Genomic DNA, 22,036 nt, shown 5'->3' with positions numbered 1-22,036 from the left:
TAATGTTCGTGGAGGAAAGATCACAACTCCTGTGACGTGAATTAGGTTGAATTTACTCGGTTACAAGTGAATTCAACTAAACAAAGCTTTATTTTTTTGTAGCGGCGGGAGAAGACCGTGAATCAAGATTTCATTAATTACATTAAATCGATAGTGCTCCTGAAAACATGTCCATATTTAGGTTTGGGCTATTATCCTGGCCTCAGTTTAAAAGAGAATTATCAGCCGGGAGATCAATCAAATGAAAGAGGTAGTGGTTAAACCTCGCTGATGGTCACAGAGATTTATTACGGCTGAAGGCTCGGAGAGGCCGGATGCAGCCCTTTATTTTCCTATTTTCTCTCTAAACCTTCGCCGTCTCCTCCGCAGAGCGCGTCGGATCCCGGATTGATTTTTTCCCGGGCGAGGAGCGTCTCTTTTCGGCTGGCGATGCCTTCTCCGGCGAGCCACGGGCGTCGACGCCCCGGCCGTACGGTCCCCGCAGCGTTCCGCCCCCCCCTCCCCCCCGACATTAATCACCGTGCGAAACTTAATTACGCCGCGCGCCTCTCTAACCTTAAAGCCAGCCCCTCCCCTGTCCTGGGAGAGCGGAGGAGTTATCGGCCGCTCGGCGCAGAGACGCGCTTCCTCATTGGCCTTTCCCACAGGGCCGCCAGATGAAACGGGAGCCCCCCCCCCCCCCCCCCCCGACTTCCCCCAAAAAATGTGCTAACTGTTCCCCTCCGCAGCGCCTCGCTGTGGGAAGGCCTTTATTAACGAGCGGCGGAGCGGTAATTAATTGCGGGATGAGTGACAGAGGAGCCATTAGGCCCGCAGGAAGTGTGGCGGTGGGCCGGCTCTCAGGGGTGGGGAGTGATGCGACAGATCAGGGTCCCGGCGCGACAGGAAGTGCTCGCACGCATCCGTCATCGGCACGCCATTACCGCGGCCTTCTCCGTCGCCGTAAATAAGGCCCCGCGCCCGGGCGGGAGGGCCCACAGCGATTACACGTCTCACGCTCTCCCCTTCCGCCTGGAGAACGTGTCCAAAACAATCCCGCTTTCATTCAGACCGGGGGGTTTACCACCGTTTCTGATCCAGGGACCCCCCCCCACCCCCACCCAGACTCACAAACATCCAGGGAGCCCCCCCCCCCCCCCCCCCGTCACAAGGGCTATGTTTAAAAAAGGGTTTTATATTTTTTAAATATGTTTTGTATATAGTCATTGCATTTAATGTCTGGCCAGAGACCCCCGGTGGACCTGTTGAAAACCCAGGCTGTAGACGTTAGGAAACACTTGGCAGATAAAACTAAGATGGATTTATTTATGGTATCAACATCAGGCTTGCTTGCACCTGGCTATGTTATGGAAAGCAATTAAACTTTAGAGTGTATGCTTTGGCCCCCTGGTCTGTGTTTATCAAGTGCGTGTTATCGACTAATCACATTTAATCTAGAACAGATGCGTGCTTATTTGTATAGTATTGCTTATATTTATAGCCATATATAACTTCCTCTTTTGAAAAAATATCATATCTTTCTTAATTTATTCTCCAGACAGCTGTATGCTAAAAAGAAAACTTATTCTGATATGATTCATACGCCATGACTATATACATATCTGACAGATCAGGCTCACTAACACTCTATGTGCACTGTACTAAACTGATGCGGGAAAATACTTTCAGTGCTGTACTTTAACTAGCAATTTAGCTCTTTGTTTACCTTAGTTTATATTGGTGAAGAAAATATTTACCATTCTCCATAAAACCATTACCCTACTCTAAAGATAATAGATGACAAATTTCATCAAATACTGCCTAAACAAGAGAAGGTTGTAGAGTTGCAATCCAGTTGCAGAACTAGCTGTCTGCAGTTGAATGTTTGGACATTGTATGGCGATAAAATTAATCTTGAGCTGGAATCCCACTTGTCAGTGAAATACTACATATCCAGCAACTTACGTAGTTTATTTGTATCCATTTCTTAGTATTATGCTCCTGCTCAATACACAGGTCTACAGAACTTCATAGTAAGCAGTGAAGTTGAAGAGTGTACAGTTGTACGGAGTTCCATCGCTGGGCTGCTCTGCTGTTTGGTTTTGTTTGGTCCAGATCCTCCTCCTGTATCTGTCGTGTGTGCGTATCTGCTTCCACGCCGTGTCCAGGAGGATGAATTAATTTATTTGTAATTATTGTTTGTCTGAGTCATTCTCTGTGTGCTGGTCCTCAGTTCTGTTTGCATGGCAAACACCCAGCACTAATCGCACGCACCTGTGGTTCCCTCCGCTGCCCCTTTGCCTTGTCGAACATTAAGCTGTTCGGAGGGGAAGCACGTTTGCCTTGGGGGGTGGGGGGCTGGGGCGGGAGGGCGGTTGAATCGCGGCGCTAATCCTGCTCATATGATTTATAGACCGATGCTAGGGGCCGGATTGTTTGCTCGCGACAGTCTTGCCGCATTTGTGTGGCGCAAGTAGCGCTTGTTTATTTTACACTTTTATATTGCTTTTTAGTTGGTGAGAAATGTTGCCGCGGGAGGTCCTTTTTTGTGTGCTAATATCGTTCTGTCTCCAAGAGTCTGATTCCGCTTCCAACAAACTGGACCTGACACGCATACCACATGCTCTTAGTGTCTATCTGAATAGCAGAGGCACTAATAGGCCCTTTAAGTGTGAATACTGTGGAGTTTTTGTTTGTTTGAAGCACAGTTGCCATGCTTCTACCCTTCGCTGAATGAAGCTGTCAACCCCCACACTGCTTGAAATTGCATCCATCGTTATTTGGATAGATATAATCATGTTAAGTATGATTCAGCATTGTGTGTATGAAACCAAATTGCTGTCTCACTGAACAGAAAGGTTGTCTGTTTCATCCACATACTGTATGCTTGACTGTCTAATCCAGCCGCTATGCAAAGAGAGCCTCATCTTGAGCCCGGCGTTGTATCTTCTTGGTTGGAACTGTTAATTGGCTGGTTAAACGAGGGCCGGGGAGTTGGAGAGTATTGTCAGCGTTCAACTTCAGCAGTGTTCAAAAATCGTTTGAAGTTGGATATTTCTTCCCAGCCAGAAGCAGGCAGGAAATGTCATGGATTACAGCACACAGAGACTCTAAATGGGATTAGGGGAGAAAGTGAGAGAGAGGGAGAGAAAAGGCGGCTGAACAAGCTGAATGAGGGAGAAATTGTACATGTAAGCGGCAGCCTATTTAATGGTGCCCATTTACCTGTGTGTGTGTGTGTGTGTGTGTGTGTGTGTGTGTGTGTGTGTGTGTGTGTGTGTGTGAGTGTGTGAGTGTGTGAGTGTGTGAGTGTGTGAGTGTGTGAGTGTGTGAGTGTGTGTGTGAGTGTGTGAGTCTCTTTGTTTACTGTGAGAGTGAGAGAGTGAGTCTCTTTGTTTACTGTGAGAGAGTGAGTGAGTGAGTGAGTCACTTTGTTTACTGTGAGAGAGCAGATACTGGCCCTCTCCACTAGTGAGTGAGAGAGTGAGAGAGTGAGAGAGTGAGAGAGTGAGACTCTTTGTTTACTGTGAGAGAGTGAGTGAGTGAGTCTCTTTGTTTACTGTGAGAGAGCAGATACTGGCCCTCTCCACTAGTGAGTGTGTGAGTGCACAAGCGCAGCAGAGCAGGCGTGAGGTTTTTATGTTTCAACAGAGAAAAGTGCTCAGCTTTGTGATGACTGGGATCTGCACAATAAGGTTAATGGGAGCACTGTCAACAGCCTGTAAACTGCCAGGGCTTTCTTAATGGGGTGCTAATCAGTGACGGAGAGCCGGCCTTCTGGGGAAAAAAACAGCTGGTCGAGAGACAACCGAGTTGGAGTACACTTCTGTCTCCTGGGCAGTTTACAACTGTTCAACTCAGACGTGAGGAAAAAGTCTGAATTATTATGCCAGTGGGTTACTCATTAAAGGTTTTGTGGCGGTATGAAATATTTTATTAAATGCGTGTTCCTGTGTCACGATACGGAAAAGTTATTTCATCCACATACAGTACAGTATACTGTGTACTGCGCTTGTCTTGTTGTTTCACCCAGCAGATAATTAAAGCTAGTTAATGAACTAATTAAAGCTGGTTAATGAAAATGAGTAAAGCAGAAGGGGTTTGTGCTGCGGTATTTCCCAGGAATGCAGATGGTGAAAATCATTAAAGTTCAGACCCAGGCAGAGTGGCGGGTGAGGGGGAAATGGCCTCCTTCCTCACGCAGTGCTGGAGAACAGCACAAGAGCCATTGTGTGGAAATTAGATGGGGAGAGCTGTCGTTGAGGGAAATTGGCATCACTCACCTCGACTCAAAAGCAAGCAGACAAACGGCTGTACCGACGCAAGCCCCAATTCCCATGGAGTTACCAATGTGCATGACAACAACGAAAAAAAACAGTTAAAGAATCTGCACTTGACATGCGTTTGTGTCCAATTTCCCAGAACATCAATGAAATTCGGTCCCAACGCAATGTAGCCTTTAACAGTCTTTGGTATTGGATTTAGATTTGTTTGGCTGTGTTTGTTTCACAGCAGTCCCACAGCGATAAGGGCACTGTGCTCATCTTTGAGCTTAAACAATGTGAACCTGAATGTGCTGAACGCACAGAGATGCGAGAGGAACACGAAGTAGACTTGTGCAGCCTGCAGAAAGGAGACGCCTTCACGCAGTACGCCATATTTTCATGCCCAGGGAAATATTGTAAATGAGCCATTTGCAGGGTTGTGTAGGACACGAGCACATCTGCTGTCTGACTGGATCTCTGGCACTGCTGTTTCTGTCCTCCCTAATCTGTAATACCCCCCGAGGGGGAAGATCCCACATCGTTTCTTAATCGCCCATATTTAATCGCCAAAATATTGAAACTATGTCCAGCCAAAATGTTGCAAATAAAGAGTGTTACTTTGGACTGCTAGGACAGCACAGTACTTAAGTTCTTATAAATATGATGGCAACAGCAGACACAGTTCGGAAAATAGTAGCCCTGTAATATTCCATTATGCGTAGCTACAGAAAATGAATAATGAATAACCACGGTGTATGAAATGAAAGGTGTGCCTTTTGGCATCCCTGCTCTCCCCTCTGGAAGGTGCTGTTTCTCTGAAAGGCTCTGGCTTCGCACGTGCGCCGGGGTGTAATCCACTCCGCCGAGCAGGGGCGAGGTAAGCACGTCCATGGTAATTTGATATGTCATCCATTAAATTAGGTCTTCCACAAACGACAGGGCCTGTGATCCGCCTCGCGGGCGCGCGGAGAGCCCGCCCGGTGGAGCGCCGAGCGCCCCCGTCGACCCGCGGCCCGGAGGGCTTCTCCCGTTACCGCTGGCGGGACGCTAATTAACCCGCGCGGGACGAGCGGGCGCGGGCCGCGGAGGACGTGCGCTCAAACCGCCGGCTCTCAGTCGTGGACGGCGGTTACTGGGATCACCCCGCTCGCGGGCAGATGGCTCGGCTCGTGACGAATCGCAGCGCAGCCGCGTACAGGCGAATCGGGGGCCCGTCGTTTAAATACGCCGCTGATGAACACGTAATATTCCACGCGGCGCGGGTTGAATTTTTATTAGCGCCACTGGCTACGTGTTGAGGCTGGGGAATGTTTTCTTCTCCTCGGACGGTTGGCTCGGGCCGTTTAAAGCGGCGTCGCGATCCCTCGCCCCTGTTTGTGAACGATTGTGCCCTTGGTCTGCAGTGGGAGGGGTCGCCGTAGCCCGCTCGGCTCGGGTAGAGGCCACGCCTAGCGACTGAGCGGAGACGGCGGGTGAAGGTTGCGCCGAGCTCATTGGTATTCCGTCCGGGCGAGTCGCGTAACTGTCTGGAGAGCGTCGTAAAACCCCCCTCAGCCCCACCTACCCAACATCCCCTCAGCCCCACCTACCCAACACCCCGCCGGCGCTGCCACCGCCCCGGACGCCATCCTGGGGAGATCTGGCGCTCTTTGCATACGTGGAGTGTGAAAGTGTGATTTAGCGCAGCGCGAGCGCACACACACATACAGATGAGGTGGCGGGGAGGAGATTTATGAGCGCGCGGGTCCTGGAGTTGCATCATTGTTAGCGTGCCGCGCTGTGTGTGCCGATGGAGGACTCCACTGTGCCAGGCCCAGACGCTGATTTATGACTGCTTGACTGGCAAATCGCTTTTACAGCCTCCCTGATTATTTTTCCAGTGTTAAATAGATAACAGATCATACTAAATATCCTCTAATACACCAGCCTGTCTGAGGGGACGTTGTGCTGCCATATCATCCCTGCTGTGTGTGTGTGTGTGTGTGTGTGTGTGTGTGTGTGTGTGTGTGTGTGTGTGTGTGTGTGTGTGTGTGTGTGTGTGTGTGTGTGTACGTGTGTGTACGTGTGTGTGCGTGTGTGTACGTGTGTGTGTGTACGTGTACGTGTGTGTGTCTGTTGTGCGCACGAGTATAAGTGTGTGTGTATGTGAGTGCAAGTAGTTTCTCATACTCGCATACAATTTCCATTGTATGACGGCTCATATCTGGTTCTGGAGCTATAGACCCACACAGGGCTTTCAGGAGTGCTGAATTTCCCACCTCATCGAGCTGATCTTCACACAACCCTGCTGCGCCTAAAATGTGTGCTCCTCGGCTGTACAATTAGGAGTTTACCCTGCCTTACTGCCCCCAAATTGATCTCTGTAATTTCACATCTCATACCCTATATCCAGTGCCGTTTAATGATGCAGTTTATTTTTGTCGTTTTGTTTTGCGTGTGTGCTTGTGTGTGTGCTCCAGGGGTGCCCACAAATCCTGCCCATCAGTGACATCCTGGTTCCAGCGGGGATCATCCGCCCGATAACCCTGCGTGCCCGAAACCTGCCCCAGCCCCAGTCTGGGCAGAAGAACTATGAGTGCGTCTTCAACATCCAGGGCAAAGTGCAGAGGATCCCGGCTGTGCGCTTCAACAGCTCCTGCATCCAGTGCCAGAACACATCGGTGAGTGTGTTAGTGTGCCAGAACACATCGGTGAGTGTGTTAGTGTGCCAGAACACATCGGTGAGTGTGTTAGTGTGCCAGAACACATCGGTGAGTGTGTTAGTGTGCCAGAACACATCGGTGAGTGTGTTAGTGTGCGGAACACATCGGTAAGTGTGTTAGTGTGCCAGAACACATCGGTAAGTGTGTTAGCATGCAGAACACATCTGGAATTGTGTTAGTGTGCAGAACACATTTGGAGGTGTACTAGTGTGCCGAACCCATCTGTAAGTGTGTTAGTGTGCAGAATAGATAAGTAAAAGTGTTGGTGTGCAGAACACATCGACATGTACCCGGTTCTCCAGCTCAGGGGAACAGGGTGGGGATGGAGTGGCTCCACTCTACAGCAGTCGGCCCCAGTGCCTGGCACTCCTAACTCCCCCATGAATGAGCCCGACAACCCGGATGAACTGCTCCCTTCACTGGGCCTGTCCTGCTGAACATGAGTGGATGCTCGTGGGTGTCCAGTTTCACTGTAAAAACCAGCAGAATGCTGTTCGTCTCTCGTTTCACAGTCAGGTTCATCAGGTTTCCCAGTGGTCAAGCGGGAACACGCGTGTGCGTGCTGTAATAAGGCACGGGGAAAAGCTTTCGCTCTCTGACATGGCTAATAGGAAACGGTAATGGAAGTGCTTACTGCCCAAAATCATTATAACACCGCCTTCCCCATGGCATTGTTTACTGATGCACAACATCAAGACTGCATTACTGCCTAATGACAGTTGGAAAATTTAAAAGTGAAAATATAGACTATTAAATTCTGCCTAGGTTGTTTCCATAATTGACTGTTCTATTTAAATCACCAGGCCCTGCACAAGACATTTAGTGCAGCGCCGCGTTCGTTTATATGCTTCTTTTACGGGCTTGTTGGCACCCTGCAAGCCCGCGCCAGTGCTGCATTGCTGTCTCCTTTATCAGCGGCCATGGATCATTTGGTCATATATAAAGGCAACTGCTGCGTAAACACATTTATTAATTACAGTTATTTGCAGGGAGCCGGCTGATTCCACAGAGGGAATATTTTTTCCCTTCTGGGAACTGCGCGCCAGACAACAAGGTGACTTCCCATTGAGTCATAGCTCATGAAGAACTTTATCCTGGAAATCAGCGGAGAAATCAATAGATAGCATTAAAGCGCTTTTGTTTTCTCAATCCTGGTGAAAAATGTGGCATGTCAAAGAGCTGACATTGAGTCTCCTCCACCACTCTCTCTGTCTCTCTCTCTCTTTCTCTCTGACTGCCTCTCTCACTCTCCCACCATATTTCTCTCTCACACTCTCACTCTCTCCTTCTCTTCATCCCTCCCTCTCTCCTTCTCCCTCTCTCCCTCTCTCTCTCTCTCTCTCTCTCTCTCTCTCTCTCCCTCTCCCTCTCCCTCTCTCTCTTCCTCTGACTCACATTGATGTTGCAGACGGCTGCCTTCTGTGACCCATCTGGTTGTCACGGTAACCCCAGGGAATCTTGTAAAATAATTAGCTAGGCACAGGATGCAGGTCTTAATGTGGTCTGACAATGTGACCTAGTGAAGAGGAATTTACTGGGGCTGCTTTGTGTGCGGAGGGGCAGGGGGGTGTGGGGGGGGAGTAGGGGGGCCGGGGCATGTGGGGTGGGGGCAGGGGTGTGTGGGGGGTTTTTGTGGGGGGGTAGGGGTGTGTGTGGGGGGCTGGGGCAGGGGGTCGGGGGGTGAAGTCGCAGATGCAGCTCTGAAGCAGGAGGTGCATTGACCTCTGCAAACGGAGCGTGCACCCTCTCGCCCTCTGACCCCACAGAGGTCAAAGGTCACTCCGTGAGCCCACTGCTCTCTGGCACAGCCATTAATGTCACATGGCATTTTAATGATGGAGATCACGTCTGGGGCACGCACACACACACAGAGATGCACACACACACACACACGCACTGAGACATATGCATGCACGCACATGCATGCACGCACACGCATGCACACACACGCACGCAGACACACGCACACACACGCATACACACACACACACGCACACGCACTGAGACATACGCATGCATGCACACGCACACACACGCATGCACACACACGCACACGCATGCACACACACGCACACACACGCACACACACGCACACACACGCACACACACCCACACGCGCGCGCACACACACACACACGCACACACACCCACACACGCACGCACATTCAAACACGCACGCACAGACACACACACACACACACACATACACACACACACACACACGCGCACACGCACACACACATTCACGCGCACGCACGCCCTTCCCCACCGCCGGTCAGGATTGATCGTCGTCCTCTCGGTGGATGACACGCACTGCCGCGCGCGCTCCGTTCTGAAGGCCAGAGAGGAAGGCCCCCGCCGCGAACAGCAACTGTTGTCCTTCCTGCGCTCCCCCCCCCCCCCCCCCCCCCCCCATCACTCCTCCTCCCCCTCAGCATTCCCTCCACGTGCTCACACTGCCCCATTAATGATGTACCGTGCCTCTCCGCTCTGGAAAAACATATTGGAATTTTTTTACAAAAGGTAAGATACAGAAATGAAATTTTTCATTACAAAAAAAAGTATATACGACCTGCATATCAACTATATATAATCCGGTGAGATGGAGCAGAAAGAGGGGTTGTTATTTGGTCTGGCTGACAGACTGACAGCGATATAAATGCTCAAAAGCTCAGCTCGGTAAGAGGAAGCCCACAGTGCTGTGTAGGTGGGAGATGGATGACATAAGGTGCAGTAATTTGTGGATAAAGATATTCTCTCAGCTGTCTGCTGCAAGCCAAGAAGCCCGGTGACCCACCCTGTCTGCTCCGGGTTAACAGAGGAGTCTGATGTCTAGCACCCTCCTCATAGGATCTCTCTCTTTTTTAAAACATCTCTCTCACGCTCTCAGTTTCTCTCTTTCTCTCTCTTTCTCTTTCTCTGCCTCATTCTTTCTCCCCCTCTCTATCTCTTTCTCTGCCTCATTCTTTCTCCCCCCTCTATCTCTTTCTCCCTCCCTCTTTCTTTTCCACTCTTCTCTCCTCTACCTCTGTCCTCCTCTCATCCGTGTTGTTATCCCTCCGTTCCCCCCTTCTCTCTGTATATTTGCGGGGGTGTGCCCAGATTAATTGGCTGTCTGATTACCTGTGACACAGCAGTGGGAGCAGATCATAACCCCCCCCCCCCCCTGTCTGGCTCCTCCATCCCATGAATCTCTGGTGAATAGTAATCTAGCACTGGGAGAGACACGCAGCAGATTACACCCCCCCCCCCTCCCAACACACTCACTCTCGTGAGGCGCCCACTATCAATCAATCTGGTCGTCATGGCGAGCCTAGAGCCGGTGACTTTCAGGCCATGGGGTCCATGCTAATGTGATTGTTAGCATCCCCAGATGGGCACCAATCTGAACCAATCGATTTTTGTTTCTCTCCACCATCCTCTCACTGGACAGCTTCTTATTCGTCCGTCAGGGTCTTTTCAGCTCTTATTTGGGGGGGAGAGATGATCGAGAAAATGTAGAGGTCTCGACCGTTGGTGGTCATTACGGGAATTTGGGTGTTTGTTTAAATATACAGTAAATTGGTACAGTTGTCTTTTTTTTTTCTTCTCTCAAGCGCGAGCTGCTGTCGAATTAGATTTGCTCATGCGAGTCAAATCCGTGTCTCGTCAGTTTTGCTAAGCTTGCGTTTTACCTTGGATATTTGTCAAAATGTCTGATGTTACAGGCATTTAGCAGACACTCTTATCCACAGCGACTTACATGACTTTGCATTTTTACCCAGTATCCGTTTATATAGCTGGATATATGCTGCAGCAGTGCAGGTTAAATACCTCCCTCAAGGGCACAGTCCCACCTGGGAATCAAACCTGCAACCTTTCAGTCGCAGGCCCAGCTCCCTCTCCGTGACACTGCACTGCCCCCCCGGCTGAAGCTGAAGGTCCACTGTGTGGGCTTTGGGAGGGATTCTCTGGGTGAACCGGGTTTCCCCAGAATTCATCAGGTGCCCATCGTTCCATCATCGCTATGCACAGCCCACCGTTCTTCCCAAAGTGAACGAGCCCCCCTGCATCTCTCCCAAACAGCTGAGCCCTGTTCCCCTACCCCGCCGCATTAGGCTGATGCTGGCGGGTATTGATGGCCTCGCCTGCCGGATGTGAAGGCTGACGGACTGCACACAGCTCCTCTCAAACTGCGCCCCACGGCTCTGAGACAAAAGTGCACCAGAGGCAATTAATTGTAGGTGCTCGTGCTTGTGTGGACGCCATGTTATTCTGGGTGAGAGATCAAGACTTAGGGTGAAGGGACCCTCCTGGATCTCGACAGATTCTTACCAGGGAAACTGACGACTATCTTCCTGATTCTCTGCTGGCTCCTAGAATGGAAACGGTGACTCTCCTCGCTCTTACCACGTAAACTGCGTGACTGTTCACTCAATTATAACCATGGCAACAAAATTACTATCCTGGCTGTCTTGTGGTTTGTGAAGAGTATGTTCCCCCCCTGTTCTAGAACTCCATTGCTTTCACTCACCAGTAGTGATTGTTACATCAGCAGTTGAGAACATTCAGTTAAGAACACTCTAATCACACATTTGTGACCTCACGCCTGAATTGGTTAAATTCAGAGTGACTCTCCTGGCTCTGCCCATGTAAACTCCGTGACTATCCACTCAATTAGCGGCGTGCAAGCGGAATGGCTATCGCAGCCTCCTCCTGCTCGGAGGATGGAGTGCCTCTGCCGGCTCTCACCGCGGTAATTGCGAGACTATCCGTTTAGTTCTAGCCATGGAAACGGAGTGAGCACTCTCCTGGCTCCCCGGTCCTGAGCCCTGGAAGTGCTGCAGCTGTCCTGCTGGCCGTCTCTCTCTCCCTCGCCTGGTTCCAGCTTGCATTAGCGCCCGGTCTTATTTCTCTATAGCCCCTGTCAGCTGCTTTACTGCGCTGTGGATCACTCAGTGCCGCCACGCCGGTCCAACAAGCCGTCTGCTGGCTGGCCTCAGCCCCCGCTCAATGGGGCTCTGAGAGGAGCCTTTAAGCAGCCACGCGCCCTTAAGCTCCTCAGCCCAGTGCCCTGGACCCGTCCGCGCGGCTCCTCACCCTAAATCTGTCCTGAGGCGCCCACTCGTTTCCGTTAGCGAGGCGCGCAGTGACAGTTTGGCCCACGGAGCCCCGCGCGCCCGGACCTGATTCCGGACGCCTTGCTGAGTTGTTTGTGGTGTCTGCCATTGATTGCCCGCGGTGTGTTTTACCTGGCCGTGCTGCTCCAGGGTGCCACCGCCCCTGAACTACCCTAAAGCTGCTTTCTCAAGATCGGTGTCAGAAGGCTCGACATGGCGTCAAGACATTAAACTCATATTGAGGGAGCGTCGATGCCCAACTTGGCAGCGGTGCTAAGCCTGGCGTAGCACACGGCTCGAAATAAAGCCAAGTTGAGCGCTGTCTGGGTTCAAATTGTTTAAACTTTGAACTTGTTTGAGCTGACCTTTCCTAGCGTGTCACATCACAGCTTTGTATGAAGCTGGCAGATGTTGCCTACGCTACCTAGCTACACAGGCAGTGTTGTTTCATGGCTATATGGCTATATGGCTATATTCTTGACGTTTTGGGATGAACCTAGTATTATTGGCAAAAAAATATTCCCCAAAAATAATTCTGTACTTTGAGTATAGGCCTTTGTCAGCAATTCCAGTCAGCAGTCAGAGTCTCTGTGGGTACGTCAGTATGAGTTTTGCACATTTGGATTTTCCGTGAGGTTTAATTCTGGGCTTTGGCTTGGTCATTCCTGAATATTTGCCTTCTCTTAAAAGCCATTCCTCTGTAGTTTTTGCCATGTACTTTGGTTCATCGTAATTTTGGGTCTCATCCGGTTGCTCATTTTGGTAGAACAGCCTGATCTTGGCAGTGTTTGTGTGCTGGGTTTTTTTTTTTGTTTCAATGGACTTAACGGTGCCCCTTGGAAGGCTCAAATCTTGCCAATCTTTTTTATAAGCGCTTATTTCCTCCAAACACCCTTATCTTTATCAATACCTTACGTTCCGCAGGCAGCTCAAAGCGGCTGATTTGCGCTGTGCAGTCATGCAATTGCATGCAGGTGGATTAAATATGTGAATGCAAAGTGAGTGCACCTGGCCCAATTCATTCAAACACAAAGAGGGTGAATACTTGTGAATGAAACACTTTTAGATTCTTATTTTTAACTTGATTCTGAAGCCATCTAAATACTTGAGAGGTATTATTATTGGAGTAAAAGAACAGCCCATGTAATATATTTTAATGAGAAATTTCCTAATCTTTCTGACGGCTCTGTAGATGGTCACTGCTGATTTGACCTGGAGGGCAAAGGTCAGGGATATTTTTTCCGTTCTTCAGCAGCGTTGCTTTGCTCGTACATTTGCCAGTTGATTGATCGCCACTCTAGCATGCACAAACACACACACACACGTGCACACGTGCTCACACACACACGCTCACACGCAAGTGCACGCACGCACACACACACACACACACACACACACACACACACGCTCACACACACTCTCGCACACGCACACACACACACGCTCACACACACTCTCGCACACGCACACTCTCAAGCGCAAGTGCACGCACACGCACACGCACGCATGCACACACACACACACACACACACACACATTGCATTAATTTAGTCTGATTCTACTGACCCAAATTTTGGACCCAAACTGGCCATACTGTACCAACGGATGCAGTTTGTAACCAGCATTCTGACAGTAGTGCTCCAGTTTCTTCTATCTTGTTGATCTAAAATGAGGTGCCTAGCTGGCTCCTGATAGGGATAACTGACAGTATGCACTTTTACACTGTAGTCAGTTTAGCTAAGCATGTGATAAATATTCGCTGACTATTTGTGTATATAGATAAAATTCTGACAGACTCAAAAATAATTTGTTTTTACCCCTATTCCCACTGAGAGTTTTTGAATTATTTAAAATCTGATGTGTGCCTGATTCTGTGATTTCCACTGGTCCTATCTCTCTCACACGCACAGACACACAATCAGGCATTGATTGGCTCTAAGCCAAGGGTCAAAGGACGAAGCACAACTATAAATTATCTTTTAGAAATGTTGATTTGCTACCGTTCTAGAAAACAGGGCTGGTTTGCACATTAATCCAGTTTCATATAGAAACTCCTGCCTTTATCTGTCTTTTTATCTGTTCTGCAGACATCAGCAATGCAGTTGCAGCCTGAATAAATCAGTATGAACTAACACCCACCCAGTCTCACACACACATACACACACACACTCACACACACTCACATACACACATTCACACCAGCACACTCAAAAACACCAGCTCATGCACACCCTGTATTTTTGGGGGGGTTTTCCCCCCCTAAGTAATTCACCTTAAATGCATCTTGTCAGTCGTGCCAAAATGCACAACGTTTTCTATTTTTTCTATAAAAAATAAAAAACACCCAGAATATCCAAAGTGGTCTCATGAAAGTGCATGTTGCTAAGCTCCAGTAGCCTCATAGCGACAGGCCTCATCAGCGTTACCCGGGAAACGTACAGTACGGAGAGGGCTTTCAAACAGTGACCAAGTTGTGAACTTCTCCTCTTGATGGAAAGTGTTCGCACAAAGAGCGCCATTATAGAGGATCCTGGGTGGTGAGACTTTCTGAATGTGAGAAAAAGAAAGAGGCTTCATGCTAATTTTTCTCAGGCTTTTTAAAAGCAGCTTGCCGCCGTTATTGCATTGTTCAGCTCTCCATGAGCTCAAGCAGGCAGTCACTTTCAAATGCTTTCCAATTTGTTTCTTTCTTCTTTACTACCTCCGGTGCATTTTTTTTTTGTTGTTGCTATTTTACAACGTTTTAGACGAACGAAAAGCGAATCTCTTATCAACCATATAGGGTTAGAACATCGAGGGGTTGCGGGGGGTCAGCGCTACTGCGGTTTCTGTAAAAGGCTTTCGTTTGGAAAGGCTCTGGTTTTGGAATTCTGCTTTGAAGATGAAGCAGAATTTACACCGTGTATTATCGTGCTCCACTTGGCACCGTTTGCCAGCACGGGCCCTGCTGAAAGCATTACCATCTGCTGAAGCATATTCCCTTCCCCAATATCTCACCGACTTCATACGTGCGTCTCAGGAGCTGGGGAAGGTCGGCGAGCGCTCTTTATAACGTGTATAATGTGCTTCCAGGTGCGAAGACATCGTGCCTTATGTATCCTCATGGGATGCTTGCGGGGAGCGTGTTGTGCATGCAGTGCTAATGCCTATGGCTGTATCAGATATGCATATATTTGTCATATACAGCCTCCGCTGTGTGGCCTAGTGGTTGGGCCAACCTGGACATGTTAACCAGAAGGAAGCAGATTTTAGTCCTTCATATTGCCCCAGTGTGTTCATACGGTCCTCCACAGACAGTTCAGACTTTAGCGTAGCATTTGTTTTAACACTTGAAGTGTCAGCAGGATAATTGATAGTGATTTATAGGATGCTATTAACTTAGTGCACCTTTACACTGTCAATGATTCTCCAAGTCGTACTAGCCTTTTCTGTGGTTACTGCCGCACTTATAATCCTGTTGTGTTCACTTACGTACTTTGCTTTAAAAGTCACTGAGTAAAAGCTTCTTCTAAATGAATTTAATGTAATGTAATCCTGGGTTGTGTGTGTGCTACAGCATGGAGAGGCTGAACTGCATCCGTGAATATCTAGCTTTTAGCGCGTTAAAATAAGAAGCCATGTATGTTCTCCGTTTGATATGGAAGAGCATGTTCCAGTTTTGGAATATACACAGTGTATGGTATATACTCACTTTATTACACCTGTGCACCTATTTATTCATGTGATTATCTAATCAGCCAATCGTATGGCAACAGTGCAATGCATATAATCATGCAGATACAGGCCAGAAGCTTCAGTTAATGTAGACTACAGCAGCAGAAGATTTAAGTCTATATAATGCCTAATAGTCTACTGAGTTCTGTGTTAAATCTCACTCAACGAACTTGGCTAAAGCTGCAGACGCTCCCTCTCATGCAGTATGGCGAGATGCTTTGCGGGGGAGGGTTTCTGGGTTTAATGCATTCAGATTTGTGGTGATGTAGTGGCGTTGTATCCATGCCAAAAAATGTACCTGGTGGTTTCTCATGAAATGAATTGGCCAATAAACTAACATTGATCATCTGTCTGAACTCTAGGCTTTTCTGTTGTTCTTATCCGTTGTATGTCCTTCCCGGCGACGCCCACAGTGTACTGAAGGCTGTGTTTCAGGTGTTGTAAAGTCACACTGTGAACACCATTGGCAGGTCCAGCTGTGTTTTGTGTGTTGTAAAGTAAAGTCTCACTGTAAACACCATTGGCAGGTCCAGCTGTGTTTTGTGTGTTGTAAAGTAAAGTCTCACTGTAAACACCATTGGCAGGTCCAGCTGTGTTTTGTGTGTTGTAAAGTAAAGTCTCACTGTAAACACCATTGGCAGGTCCAGCTGTGTTTTGTGTGTTGTAAAGTAAAGTCACACTGTAAACACCATTGGCAGTCCTGGCTGTGTTTTGTGTGTTGTAAAGTCACACTGTAAACACCATTGGCAGGTCCAGCTGTGTTTTGTGTGTTGTAAAGTAAAGTCTCACTGTAAACACCATTGGCAGGTCCAGCTGTGTTTTGTGTGTTGTAAAGTAAAGTCACACTGTAAACACCATTGACAGTCCTGGCTGTGCTTGAGGTGTTGTAAAGTCACACTGTAAACACCATTGACAGTCCTGGCTGTGCTTGGGGTGTTGTAAAGTCACACCGTAAGCAGTATCTCTGGGTGTTTCTGTAGAGAACCGCAGGAGGGCATTTCGGTCACGGGGAAAGAATGTTCTGGTGTTCCTTGGACCAGACCCCTCACCTCAAGTATGATGACTCAGACTACCTCACATTCCCGCCGTGGGAAAGTGAAATTCCCTTTTTAAGGAAAGTCTCCAGACACCACATTCATTCCTCAAGTGCATGATGTCAATATTAGATCTGTTCTTACCTTCCGCTATAACCCCTGCCTGGGTTGAAACCCTGTGCTATATTTGTTCCAGTTACGCATCTTTGTTCATATTATGTCTCTAGAACAATGCTAACCAATTTATTCACCTCACAATCAGGTATGAGAACACATTAAACTCCTTACTTTGATTTTTTTTTCTTTTTCTTTCCACATCATTATAAGATGGTTATTCATAGAAGAATAATTGATTTCACAATGTTGTTTTGCCTGTGTTTTTTTTTTTTTATAATTTGTTTTGCAGAGATCTGCTTAATGTTTTTACTTTAATTAAATGCATGCAGGAAAGCTTTTATTATTGAGCTTACTTAATTGATTTCCTTTCGAACCTGAAACATTCATTTACCATATGTGCAAAACATCCATCCATCCATCCATCTATTATCCATACTCGCTTGTCCAGTTCAGGGTTGCAGGGGGCTGGAGCCTATCCCAGCATGCATTGGGCACAAGGTCGGAACACGCACAAAACAACTGCAGCCATTTTTCATTTTGAAGAATCTATCATACTTCAGACGGTAATACATTTATCATCAAAACAAAAACGCTGCACTTGCGTAAATGTGTTGCTCAACTTGAAGGGCCAGGGCTGTTGAATACTGAATTCCCAAAAAGATTTCTGTGTTTTGGTTTCGATTAAGATATAATTAACTTACAAGATATTTGTACGAATCAAGATATAAATAGGAATTCAGCAAATACCTTATCTGTTTCGTCTCATGGTGCCCTGGATGTGTTCAAATTGAAGGAAGACTTAACGACCGTGTAGCTCAGGTGTTTTATACTGGATTAAATCTGTTGCAATAAGTAAGTTGTCAAGCTGATGATCCCACGCAATTTCCAATTCCAGGTGGTAGACTTCACTTTCCACAGTGACAGAAATGAGCAGCTTTCACCCAGACAAAATTGAACCGCGTCTTCTTTGACGAATTAAAAAAGGAAGTTGATCGATAATATTTAAAAAAAGCTGACAAAAAAAAAAAAAAAATGTTCTTATCTGAAAATATGGTCTGAATTCCCTCATCCGCATGCCCGGCGGTGGCGGAGGATTCATTTGTTAGCGTTTGGAGATTACCTGGATGCGGTCCGCGTTCGGGCCAGTGTGCGGTCTGACAGAACCGGGGCAGTTTGTCTCCGCGTGCCTCTCAGCCCCGGAGTTACCCGGGGCCGGGGGAAAATCAATCCAGCAGCAGGCAGAGATAAGCCTTATTGTACGGGCCGACACAAAGGCATCCACCCACTTACACGGGCGCTAATCTGCGCAAAGCCGTACGCCCCTCGCTCCGAGAGGAGGGCGCGGGCTCGGAGATGCGTTATTACCTGCGGGAAACGCGGCGAGCTGTGCGCCTCTCCCCCACCGCGTCCACCATCCGCCCCCACCGGGGGGCCCCGCTGTCATTAGCCCCGCAGTTTCATTTCATTCGTGTTTCCCTGCATCTAGAATGTTCTACATCTGTGTGCGTGTTGCGCAGATCGCGCCCTTTTATAAAGAACTCGTAATGATTTTCATCCAGATGTTCATTACAAGAGGGGGAAAAAAAGAAAGAAAAAAAGAAAAGAAAAAAAATGATTAACAACTTTTTACTTAAAACCCAGCGACTCCGCTTCCGTTTGGCTGCCGCGCTCAATCAGTCTGTTGTCCAGATGGTTTAGCAGGATGCTTTAATGGCGGCTTCAGGTTTGTTGTGAATAAAAGTTGCGCTGACGAGGGCTGCGTGTTCTGACGAGGGCGGGCCGCGGGGCCTCTGAGCGAGGCGCTGGGGCCTCTGAGCGAGGCGCTGGGGCCTCTGAGCGAGGCGCTGGGGCCTCTGAGCGAGGCGCGGGGCCTCTGAGCGTGACGCGGGGCCTCTGAGCGAGGCGGGGCCTCTGAGCGAGGCGCTAGGTGCTAACGGAGTGCGGCGCCGCTTTGTTGCCGCGCCTCAGCGGTAAATGGGTTTCTGGGTTTATAAGGTTATTTGGGGAGGGGGGGAGTGTGCGTGGACCGATGTCGATGGCGGGCGCGGACCATACGTCAGCCTGTCTCCCCGTCCGCAGACGCAGGAGCGATGTCGATGACGGGCGCGGACCGTACGTCAGCCTGTCTCCCGGTCCGCAGACGCAGGAGCGATGCCGGCCCGGTGTCGCCAGGTTCACTGGGTTCTGATGCAGGCTGTCGCAGCCACACTGCCACATTTTTTGCTTGAATTCTTTCTAGATAATTCTCTGAGCAGCTGTGGAGAACAGACCCCCCTCCCTCCCAACCACCACCACCACCACAGATAGTTTTCTAGTTCTAATAACCTTCTGCTTCTCCATGGTTTTTTTATTTTATTTATTTATGTTGTTAAGGTTTTTTTCTTTTTTTCCACCGCACAGATTATTTATATTTTTTTCTTTTTTTTAAAGAACAGGCTGTCTACACAGAGTTATGTCCTCCTTTTCGATCAATCCAGCAAGCAGCAATCGGAAAGTACTTTTCTTCTCCTGCCCGGCAACTAGATTGTGCATTTGCTGCGTTATGAATGTAAATTCAGATGCAGCAGATTCTCTCCCGGGCCCTATAGCCAATATATCAAATTGTACCATGTTCTAATTTTATTTGAGCTGGTCACTTAATGCAATGCTGGCCTTTTTAGTGCTGAATCCAGTACTGTGCCTCTCTCTCTCTCCCCCCCACCTGTCTGCCCCGATTGGCCTGCCCCCCCCCCCTCCTTAAGTGTTCCGCTTGTCCGCCGATCGATGCGGCTGATCAGCGATATTCTCCCAGGAATGCGTGCGCTAAGTGCTCTGAGTGTTGCCGCTAATTAAAACACGGACCGTAAAACCGTCATGGCCCCCTTTTTCTCCCCACCTGACAGGCCGCCGCGGTCCGTTAGAGCCGCGTTTCCTCCTGAACCCTCGCGTGTGTGTGTGTAAGAGAGAGAGAAAGAGTAAAAACCTGGTCTACCATCCATTCATTTTACAGTGTAGGAATTAAAGGAATAAAAAAAAGGTTGAAGTTCAATGGCGTTGTCATTGGAATTACAGCTACATGGTGTTCTAGTACAATGGTCTGTTACCAACTTCACAAGTGGGGGGGTACTACACAAACAGTGGGGGGGTACTACACAAACAGTGGGGGGGTACTATCTTACTTGTGGGGGGGTACTGTCTTACTTTGTCGATGCTGTGGGTGCGTCCCAATTCTGAAAACAAATGTGCCCTCTTTTACTTCATTCCTCCACTCCTCCCATTTGGAAGTATGGAGGGAGGAGATGAGTGGAGGATGCACGTTTTGTGTTTTGGGACACACAAACCCTGCCAGTTATCAGCACAGTTACGTGAACACCTTTGTTCAGTGGTGTGTGCTATTGGATGTTCATGTATGACATGTTGTTAATTTGCCAACGGTAATAAAATGGCTGTGTGTCGCCCTTGCAGTACTGGTACGATGGGGATGAGGTGGGAGACCTGCCTGTGGATTTCTCCATTGTGTGGGACGGGGACTTCTTCATCGACAAGCCCGCCAACATGAAAGGTACTCGTCCTTCCGAGTGTCGTTTTTAAATCCCTGCTGGCTTTTTATGTCTGCACAGGGGAGTATATGGGTTCTGTGAAGTGCATTCTGAATGTAAGCAATAGTAGCTGTGTGCATGCTGATCTTGTCCGGTCCAAGGTCTTCACTCTTCACTCTAATACTGACTAGATAAATGAGCTACAGTCAGGTTTGGTGAAGATACATTTTGCAACTCCCTCTAGTGGTGTGTGAATGTTTAACGCTGTCTATTTACTGTACAGTGAATGCAGTAACTTGCTACCATCCCCAATGCATTGCAACTCAACTACATTCAGTGACATAGTCAGATAACCATGATAACTGCTAATTCATATCAAAATTAACTTTCATATATGCATTCCATATTAGATATGCCATGAAGCTGGAATATTTGTTTGTTGAAAGCTAACTACCTGTAAATGATCACTTTGTTTCATAGTATCCATTTATTATAGTTTTAAAAAGCTAAATGTATTCTAAACAGCCCTGTGAGGTGGTGTTCATTACCCAATGCTAAAGTAGCTAATGTGACTGTAAGAAACTGCAGAGCACAGGTTGAATGAAAAAGTCACACTCATTCACTTACCTGTCTGATAACAGCTGTCCTTTTGCATCATGGCAGTCCACGTTTCAGAACTTAATTTGAACATGAACATTTGCAAATGACATGCGTTATAACAGTCAGTAAACACTGACCTGGCTCCTGTTAAAAGCTGAACTAGTTCAAAAGTTAAGACAAGCGTTGGGCTGTTTGATGACACAGTAGCTGTGTGAAGACTGTCTGACTCAGCCGCCAGTTCAATAAAATATTTATTGAAAATGATTGTACACTGAACAGCACCTGGCTGCTGATATTAAATCATAGAGTTTGCTTACAGATTCATATTATCTTATTTTAGTTCTGTGCGATACACTTACCTTAAATGCCATTTTTAATAGTGTGCCACTGGGGAGAATGAAACCATGGTGTGGAAATGTGACCTTGTTTGCAACGCTTTATTCCTTTTCAGAGTGCTGAAATATCTGTTGAATTTAGTTTTGTTTGAAGAGGCTAAGCTAGCAAAGCTTCTTAAAGCTTTGTGGAGTTTCAGCTATTAAATGTAATGCTAATTGAAAGACTAGCTGCTTATAATCAGTGGCATCTGCTGGTAATGGTTTCCATTTACGTACTGAAACAATCAGTTTAATCGGTAAACCGGAAATATATTTTATACTAATCATCATGGCAAGTTAGCGCAGTGGCTTTCAAAGTCACATAATGCAGCACACTACTGCACATTAAAAACACACACGTAAGAAATTATTCCTCATATTTCCCAGTGGTTACTGGCGTTTTTATAATGTTATTAAATGTCCTGTGTATGGAATATATTAGTGGTGTGCGGGATAGTTGGTGCAAGGGGAGAGCTATGCATCGCGCTGCAGTAATCTGTGGCCAATTCAGCAGCGCTGTTGCCAAGAAACCTCAGAACTGCCTGCTTGCAATTTAGAAATGTACAAATATGTGAAATATGGAGGCTTGTTAGCTCACCGGGTCCACATGGTGACGTCAGCTCGGTGCCGATAG

General features: G+C 47.9%; 1 protein-coding gene across 1 annotated transcript in view; it reads left to right on the top strand.

The window, feature by feature from the left end:
- The window catches only part of plxna3 (plexin A3), a 138,573-nt gene that overhangs the window by 91,701 nt on the left and 24,836 nt on the right, over nucleotides 1–22,036 (top strand). The window contains exons 10-11 of the mRNA XM_061256868.1: nucleotides 6,704–6,904; nucleotides 20,355–20,451. Of these exons, the coding sequence (XP_061112852.1) occupies nucleotides 6,704–6,904; nucleotides 20,355–20,451 (298 nt within the window). The remainder of the gene's footprint in view (nucleotides 1–6,703; nucleotides 6,905–20,354; nucleotides 20,452–22,036) is intronic.

The sequence above is a fragment of the Conger conger genome, chromosome 10, assembly GCF_963514075.1.
Source record: "Conger conger chromosome 10, fConCon1.1, whole genome shotgun sequence".
NCBI classification, from domain to species: domain Eukaryota; kingdom Metazoa; phylum Chordata; class Actinopteri; order Anguilliformes; family Congridae; genus Conger; species Conger conger.
This window is presented reverse-complemented; position numbering and strand designations above follow the sequence as displayed.